At 37.5% G+C, this 9803-nt stretch overlaps 1 protein-coding gene across 6 annotated transcripts in view; it reads right to left on the bottom strand.

Moving 5' to 3' along the window:
• Nucleotides 1–9803, bottom strand: part of G2E3 (G2/M-phase specific E3 ubiquitin protein ligase) — an 84320-nt gene that overhangs the window by 37164 nt on the left and 37353 nt on the right. For all 6 annotated transcript variants that reach the window (XM_015565481.1, XM_015565480.1, XM_015565478.1 and 3 more), the window contains 4 exons: nucleotides 6599–6723; nucleotides 5355–5520; nucleotides 822–928; nucleotides 51–167 (listed from right to left, as the gene is read on the bottom strand). In XM_015565481.1, the coding sequence (XP_015420967.1) occupies nucleotides 51–167; nucleotides 822–928; nucleotides 5355–5520; nucleotides 6599–6723 (515 nt within the window). The remainder of the gene's footprint in view (nucleotides 1–50; nucleotides 168–821; nucleotides 929–5354; nucleotides 5521–6598; nucleotides 6724–9803) is intronic.

Here is a 9803-nt window from a genome sequence, read left to right on the forward strand (position 1 = left end):
ATTAAAAAAAAAAAACCACAAATTAAGCACAAGTGAACTTTCCGGTATACCTATTAGGCACATTATAGTCTCGCCCTTCCTTGCAACGACATCTTCGTACATCACAATGCTCATAGTGCTGCAGAAGCTCTTGATAAGCATTTTCTTCTAATTCCCAAGATGCATCTCTGTAAATGAAGCAAGACATAAAATATACTTTGACCTAAAATGTTACATATTAAAGGGTTGGTAATGAACCTAAAAATAAAAACTTTTCACATAATAGTATTCAGGAATGAGGCTAAAATTGTTTTTTAAGATTAATCATTCTCTTCAAGATATAAATCCTTTAGTGTCATTTTAGCCTACATTTAGTCTCACAGTGAATTTTCAAATGCTAACTGAAAAATTAAGCAGAAATTTTCTAACTTACATTTTTAACATTTCACTTCCATTTATTTCAAGTTTAGTACCATTATTTCAGGATTCCTCATCTTTAAGTACTAATAAAATTCTTATTAGACATTTTAAATCACATCTTGATTCTCTTAATTTATACATACCATTTTAAAGCCTACTATACTTGTGTATAAATCAATTAACATTACATACAACTGAGGTGTTTATTCAGAGACTATAAATCAACTAATGAAAATTTAAGTCACAGTCCCTGCTCTCAAGAACTAGCAATCTGGGGAGAAAAAGGAGGTGGCAGGGGCTGCTTTACATTTCCCCATCTGAAGTGGCTGCTTCTCCATCATTACATAATCAGACATAAATGACTATTTTCACTGTTATTAAATCCTATTTATAAAATATCTTTTGTCAAATGTGGTACTCACTTTTCAGGAATATGAATTCCCATTCTCAACATCTCTTTCTGAAATATGTCACTATTATTGCATACTGTGCACCTAAAGAAAAACACTCCTGCATTTATTGCTTGAACCTGTAGTAAAAATAGAAAATCTTTAATAATTTAACAATATATTAGGTTATGAACTTCATAACTAACAGAACATGTGCTACTTTTCACTCAATATATAATGAAATCTTATTTTGTACATTAATGGTTCTCAAACTTTGATAAACTAAGTTATCCCACTGCTAAAATTTGGAGATCTTTTTCCCAATTGCCAAAAAAATTAAGCTAATGAATTGACTGTGCTTAGCTTTACTATATATTCACCCATACATTCCTCTTAACCTTTGGTGTCTAATATCATTTCTGTTCCCAAATATTGTGTTGGCCATGTCTATAAATAAAATAGTAAAAATCTTGAGTTACTTCATCTAGGAAATATATTTAAATAAGTGCTACATAAAAAGTATCCTTGGGTCTATTTTTAACTCACTCTGTTAGTTTTCTTCCTAAGAGGGGAGAAGTATAAAACCTATTCTCACTCTTCAGTTACTACAAATACAAAGGCAGCGGGCAGAGGGTATTCAGAGGGAAACAGAAAACTGTAACTCTACTAGAAAAAGTAGCCAATACCCAGTAAAAAATACTACAAAACTAATAGCACTCCTTCATTAACAAATATTTAATCCCTACTATATAGGCACCAAACACTATGCTATGTACCAAAAACAGAAATATAAAATGACTTATGAGTAGGCATACAGTATACAATTCTAATATAGTGTACAAGTTTTTTTAGGTATATACATGGAAGAGAGAGGAAGAAGTACCTCAGTCTATATAAGAGCCTGACAAAACTGTCAAAGCTAATTTTGGAAGAAGACACAGGAGTCTGCCAGGAAAATGGGACAAAAGACATTACAAAACTAGAAAATAGCACATATCAAATTAAGCATATATAAAAACAAGTAAGCACATGTGATTAGAAAACTAATTAATGAACTTAGGATGACAGGCTGGCCATAGTGAACTAAGGAGGCTAAACAGGTAAATCAAAACCGATAGTGTGAAGAAATTATAGGAAATAAGGCATGCAGGAGAAAGACCAGCTCAGTAAGCTCCTACAAAAGTCTAGTTAAAATAGAGGGAGAGAACAGCAATGAAAAAGTATACACAAAAATATCTATTAGGCAGACCTGGCAGACTTGGGTTCGGGAATGATTTTCGGATGGTGAAGAAAGAAGTTAACAAATAGGAGCCCAGGTTCAAACTACTACCAAGTAACACACACACACACACACACACACACGTGGTAGGAAAGCAACAAGTTTCTGAAATCTAAACCTAAAGTGTTTGCAAGCAATTGTAATACATACTAAATATAGGATGTGATACAAAAAGTAAGTGTCTAGTATGGAGGAAAAAACACCAGAGGGCATATGGAAGATACCGAGACCAGAACAATGAAGGAGAAATCCAAGATGAACAAGAATAGTGACAATTCTCTACATAGCCAGAGTGAAAAGTTTCCATTAATTTTAATATGTTTTTATTGATGTTTTTATTTTTCAGAGAGGAAGTGAGAGGGAGAAGACAGAAACATTGATTTACTTGGCTGCCTCCTGCATAGCCCCCACTGGGGATCTAGCCTGCAACCCGGGACTGGGAATTGAACCCAGAACCTCTTGGTGCATGAGTCGATGCTTAACCACTTAGGAACACTGGCTGGGGTCCATTAATTTCTTTTATATTAACCTATAGTCTCTCCTCACAAAATCCCAATTTATAATATAGCATTTGTAGTGGTAAAAACAATGAAATTTTTGCATAGGTTTTTTTCAAAATTTTGCATTCTATTGCATTAAGTTTGTTCTTCCTTTGACTCTTTTATATTAATGAATTCAGATATTTAAAATAATTATTCAAGTATTATTGTAGCTATCTAGATAGGGCAGATTCCATTTATTATTTCAGTTAAGATTCTAGTAATAAGGTGGAAAAGCCACTGGAACTCCTATAGAGAATATGAATGAACTCCAGTCAAGTAACAATTGCTTATTAATACTTATATCATAGACAGGTATCCATGTGGCTGTATTTTTGTTGTTGTTTAATCCTTACCCGAGGGTATTTCTTTTTCCATTGATTTTTTTCTTTTTTCTTTTTCTTAGAGAGAGTGGAAGGGAGGGTTGGCGTGTGAGAAAGCAACATCAATGTGAGAAAGACACAGTGATTGGATGCCTCCAGCACAAACCTCAACTAGGGCCGGGGATCAAACCTGCAACCCAGGTACATGCCCTTGACCCAGAATCGAACCTGAGAGCCTCTGGTGCACAGCTGCTGACACTCTAACCACTAAACACCAGCCAGGGCAAGGTGGCTATATTTTTATATTTGCATAAAGTAGACCTACAATTTTGTTAGCAATATTATTTCTACTTTTTTTGGTTGTTGTTAATCCTCACCTGAGGATATTTTTCCATTGATTTTCAGAGAGAGCAGAAGGGAGAGCAAGACACATGGATGGGGGAAAGACATATCGTTTGGTTGCCTCCAGAACAGGGATTGAGGTAAATGACCTTGACCAGAATCAAACCCCAGACCCTTAGTCCTCAGGCCGACACTCTATCCACTGAGCCAAACCAGCTAGGACTTATTTCTACATTTTAATGACAGAATTAGAAACTTGGTATCTTCAGAGTGTTCACAAAAAGCCTGGTGAATACTAGGTCAAGTTTGAGAACCTCTCTCTGATTCATTATTAACACACTAGAGGCCTGGCACACGAAAGCTGTGCAAGGGGAGGGTCCCCAGGCCTGGCCTGGGATCATGGCCGATCTGCCCCAGCTGCCAGCAGCCACCCCCTCCACCCCCCGCCGCCCTCTGTGTGTGGGGCGACCAGCAGAGTGATTAGGGCACTGGCACCACCTGTGTCTGCCACCACCCAACCCCGGTTCCCAGTTCCTCATCAGGCGATTGGAGCCTACCGGCTGCGGGTAGGGAACAAGAGGTTGGCTGGCAGTCCCCAATTGGGCAATCAGGGCCTGCAGGCTGGGGGCAGCTCCTGCATTGAGAGTCTGCTCCCTGGTGGTCAGTGCACTCCCACAGTCAACCACCTGTGGCCGGCCAACATCCCGCGGTCCCTCCTCCCGGCTGGCCAGCCCCAGTGGACCCCAATTGGGGCTGGGAGAGAAGGCCCCAATCAGCCCCAATCGTCGGCCAGGCCAAGGGACCCCACCCATGCACGAATTCATGCACCAGGCCTCTAGTTGATATATAAGAGGATTTGCAATATCTCTTAACTTAAAAGGGAAAAAAAAATTTGTGGATAATCTATAATCAGTAGTAACCTCCTTTTATTTTAGTAAACAATAATAAAACCCAAGGTTTAAAAAGCAAGTAAATCCTTTGTTATTTGGCATTCTATGAACTATAACTATCAATTGGCACTTTACTACATGAATACTACATTTTGATGTTACTAATAACTGATCATCTGAGTAAACATCATCTGAGTAAAATAATATTAAATTGTTTAATGTCAAATTTCATGTTATTTTGTTTACTTGAAAACTTGTCATCAGGTTTGACATACAATAGGAAAGGCCTCTAACATTTAAATATCTTAGCTTACAATTACATAATCATTTTACATATCTTGGTTTTCTAAGCTTAAATATGTAAATAACTTGACAATAAATATGTTTTATTTATTGTGAAACAAATAAAAATCATTAGATAAATATGGATTAAAAAGTCGTATCTAAAGTATTAAAATATTAATTGTACAATTCATTAGGGTGAATTTACCCTAATGTAAAATAGGCTTCAATAAAGTTTCTATTTATTTTTTTAGATAACAATAGTTTACTTTTATTCACATCTTATTGCCATTACTAAAGGTTAATTCATAAAAACATTGTTGCTACTTTAAAAAAATATATATGTATTTTTTTATTAATTTCAGAGACAGACATACCAATGATGACAGAGAATCACTGACTGGCTGCCTCCCACAAGCCCCCCACCAGGGACCAAGCCCCAACCTGGAATCGAACTGCGACCTCCTGGTTCATAGGCAGACGCTCCACCACTGAGCCATGCCGGTTGGGCCATTTTTGCTATTCTAATGTCCTTTGCCTCTCATCACCTCTTACAAAATCCTACCACATAGCAGAAAGTTATACTGCAAGTTATATTAGAAGTTATACTGCAAATGGAGCACATTAAGCATTTTTTTAAGCCATTAAAATATGGCTTATGAACAATTTTATACAGCAGGCTACTGAATAACATGTTACATATTAACAGATCTATGGTACCATATGGACAATCAGATTTCCTTGATATTAAAGATGGAGTTGGCATTTTTGTCAAGAAGATATTTTAATAGAGATGTTTTAAAAAGTTACAAGTAGTATGGGCTAAAACACCCATGTTAATTCTTTCCAATTTTAAATTTTAGCAGCAAGCAACAAATTTTATATCAGAAAAAGCTTACAAAACATCTTACCTGTAAACAGTCTCTATGAAACCAAGCATTCTTACAACAAGGACTTCGTAATATGCTATAAGTTGGAATAGGCTCAATAAATTCCAAGCAAATGGTGCATGGTAAGGATTCTCTATAATTATTAGGTGTAATTATTTGAACAGGTCGATGGTTCCAACAAAATGACCTAAATTATTTAAAACCAACATCTAATAAATTACAAAGCACAATTAGGATAGCATTACAATTCACATTTATAAAAGAAACTTCATTTCTCTCTCTCTCATAACTAACCTACAACAGACTGGAACTTTGGCATTATAAGTCAGTTTCATAATCTATGAGCATGTTTAACTGAACTTTCAAAATGTGAACCTTTTGGTGGTAAGCCTTCCCTCACAGAATCTCAGCAACTAATATTATGTTGAGAATCCTATGTAAGATTGTTAGCGACAGAATACACACATCATTGCATTAAAAACTGCACAAAATTAAAGGAACTTAACATTTAAATATTTAATCATATAACAGATAAAATGAAAATAGTAACTTATTCCTAAGCCACTAAATTTATTTCCATTTGTATTATCTAAACTGCAGCTTTTTTACATAGGAAAAAATCATTAAATTGGTCAAGAACACAAGGACTAAAACAAATAAAACACTCATGATACCTAATGTCAAAATTTATAAAAATTCCATGTTTATAGCTAGATTCAAGAACCAGTACTTTCAGGAGCATCCAGGGGAATAATATTTACCTTTTGGATTCCAAATTTATATACCTTCAATTTACACTAGAAGTAAATATGGCTCCATGAAAGAAAACTGGACTATTACTGATAAATCTAAAGAGTGATATAAAAATCTAGAATTATATAAGGTAAAAATTTTCACTGACTATGAATACACATTAACAGTTCGATATTATACTCTAGAGCTGAAAGCTAAAGGTAAATAAGCCCATTTCAGATATGGTTATTCTTAAGACTTTGCAGACAGAAATGACTGCATATACATTTTCTCTTCTCTCTCTCTCTCTCTTTTATACTCTCTCTGTCTCTCTCTCTCTCTCAAATCAACATGTATATATATGTATATGTATATATATACACACACACACATACATACACATCCACACACTGTATAAATGCAGTGCAGCTTTGAAAAAAATTTAACAAAGTAATTATATAATTGGAATATCCATATCCATTACTGACTTTTTTTTAACCATCATCTTTCATGTTCAACAGTTAACAACTCACGCAAAATTGCCAGTGAACTGGAAAATACATTCTCTCTGAAGTCCACACGGGAAATGATAACTTCGTTTACATCGAGGTGCAACACATCCAATTGAAGCACCACTTTTCTTGCAAACACAGCATTTCTAGAAAAAAAACAAAAAAGAATAGGGGCATAACATAGAAAAATTGAGCACTATACTATAACTGAGGTATAAATAAATATTCCTTTTGAGGAGCCTGAAAATTAATTTAATCATATAGCAAATAGCTGTGGTGATAGTATATTAAAGAAATTTCCTGAAAAATTGTTCTACCCAGAAACAACCTAAAGACACTAAAGATTCACTCCTACAATAATTTCTGATATAGTAAACATCTGTAACCTAACATATGAATGAGAAAAAAAAGTTTATTTTCCTTCCTGTTTGCTAAAAAAAATAAGGGTTTATGAACATAATAGCTATACAGGAAAGTCTCATTCAAATTTCAAATGAAAACACGTAATTAGGAAATATTCACCAAGGAAAATAGTTTCACAATACTAAAAACCAATCTGTAAAAAGAAATGGCTAGGATCACTCTATCCTAACCATATGAAAAAGTATTAGATAATCATAATAGGTTAAATAGTGACCCCTAAAAAGGTATATTTAAGTCTTAATTCCTGGTACCTGAATGAATGTGACCTTATTTGGAAATATGGTCTTTGTAGAAGTAAGTTAAGGATTTAAAGATGAGATTATTCTGGATTTAGAGGGGTTCCTAAGTCAAATAACTGATGTCTTTGGAGGGGGAGATTTAAGACACAGACACACAGAGGGGAAGACCATATGAAGATGAAGCAGAGACTGAGGTTATGCTGCCACAAACTAAGAAATAAAAAGCTTGTCAGCAGCCATCAAAAGCTCAGAAGAAGCAAGGAATGGATTCTCCATCAGAGCTTCCAGAAGGAATCAATTCTGACAGATTGATTTGGAACTTCTGGTCTCGAGAATGGTGAGACATTTCCATTTTAAGTGACCCAGGTTATGGTAATTTATTATGACAGCTCTAGGAAACAAACACAATAGCATTGCTACTAACTGAAATATAACAGTGGTATACAAAGACTATTAGATGAATCAATCATTACTAAAATATAGAGCAGTACCTAAAACATCTTGAAATCCTTGAAATTACCAATATAATGGTCACTGATGAAGAGATTAAACAGTGTTAATGCTGATCCCTCAAACACTACGAGGTCATAAGAGAACTAGAGGCCCGGTGCACGAAGTTCATGCAGTGTGTGTGTGTGTGTGTGTGTGTGTCCCACAGCCCAGCCTGCACCCTCTCCAATCTCGGACCCCTCGGGGGATATCTGACTGCCATAGGATCAGGCCTAAACCAGCATCTGGACATCCCTCACAATCCGGGACTGCTGGCTCCAACCGCTTGCCTGCCTGCCTGCCTGATTTCCCCTAACCACTTCTGCCTGCCAGCTTGATCACCCCCTAACTGTTCCCCTGCTGGCCTGATCGATGCCTAACTGCTCCCCTGCCAACCCAATCGCCCCCAACTGCCCTCCCCGGCCAGCCCGGCCACCCCAACTGCCCTCTGCTGCAGGCTTGGTTCCCCACAACTGCCCTCCCCTGTTGGCCTGATCGCCCACAACTGTCCTCCCCTGCCAGCCATCTTGTGGCTGTGGGCACTACCATCTTTGAGGGCATGGCATGCAATCAGCATATTCCCTCCTTATTGGCTGTGGGTGCTGCCATCTCTGAGAGCAGGACAGTCAATTGGCACATTCCCTCCTTATTGGCTGTGGGAGCCGTCATCTTTGCGACAGCAGGAGAGTCAATTAGCATATCCCCTCTTTATTGGATAGGATACCTTGCCAACATGATGCTCTCTCAGTAAAATGATATAGAGAATTCTAATTTAAGGTCACAAATGGAAATACTTCTTCAGGATCAAGATATTCTTAAAGGTTCACAATACAGTATACTCAAGAGAGAATTCAGATGTTTTAAGAAAACAGGTATTTCCAAACCGTAAGGAGACCTTTAGAGGCCACCTCTCACCACATATTCACTATCAGGAAGTGGAGGAATTTTGATCCTAAAACTCACATGTGACTCTTATGTACCCTACTGATGCCCATTCTCCCAACCTTTTCCCTTATGCTCTGGAACCTTTATTTTACCATCAAGCCTCTGCATCCTCAACATGTTAAAAAATAGTTGCCTCGCCCTAACTGGTTTGGCTCAGTGGATAGAGCGTCAGCCTGTGGCCTAAAGGGTCCCAGGTTCAATTCCGGTCAAGGGCATGTATCTTGGTTGCAGGCGCATCCCCAGTGGGGACTGCAGGAGGCAACTGATCAATGTTTCTCTCTCATCAATGTTTCTGGCTCTCTATCCCTCTCCCTTCCTCTCTATAAAAAACCAATAAAATACATATTTAAAAAAAAATAGTTGCCTCCATTTCTTTGCCTCAACTAAAATAAAGTCTCTACATGCTTCCCTTATAAAATGTCTTGAATAAAGCTGCTTGCTTATAAACATAATGCCTATACACGAAAGTCTCATTCCAATCTCAAATGAAAACACATAATTAAGAAATATTCCTTAAATTCCAGACTTGCCCAGGGGTGTAACTGGGATATGGACATGGACAGGAAGGGGGACAAACATACATTATTTTAACTGTCTGTTGCAGGTTGTAGGCTATTACTGCATGTTCCTATTTAACCTTCTCATTCTCTCACCTTCATTATTCCTACTCAGACCACTTGGAAACCCACAGTCCTTTCCTTGCACATCATCTAGTAGCTATCACAGAGTAGATTCTCATCCACACTAATTAAAGAGAAACAAGGTAATTGGCGTACGACCACTACCCTTCCCATTGGCTAATCAGCGAGATATGCAAATTAACTGACAGCCAAGATGGCGGCCAGCAGCCAGGCAGCTTGAAACTAACATGAGGCTTGCTTGCTTCAGTGACGGAGGAGTCCAACGTTCCCCGCCTGCGGCTGCAGGCCTCTGAGCCTGCAGTTTAAGAAACATTGTAATAAATCCCTCCAGACTTCAGCCAGCAGGATCGCAACATTGTATGCAAAGGCCAGAAACCTACTTTCAGCAGCGGGGGCCTAAGAGCTGGAGCCAAGCCTCAAGCTAAAGCTAGCCCAGAATAAAAAAAAAAAAGTAAAAAAGGAGCAGTTGGGAGGTTCAGTCCCCGCCTG

This window comes from Myotis davidii, unplaced genomic scaffold (genome assembly GCF_000327345.1).
Source record: "Myotis davidii unplaced genomic scaffold, ASM32734v1 scaffold21, whole genome shotgun sequence".
NCBI lineage: Eukaryota > Metazoa > Chordata > Mammalia > Chiroptera > Vespertilionidae > Myotis > Myotis davidii.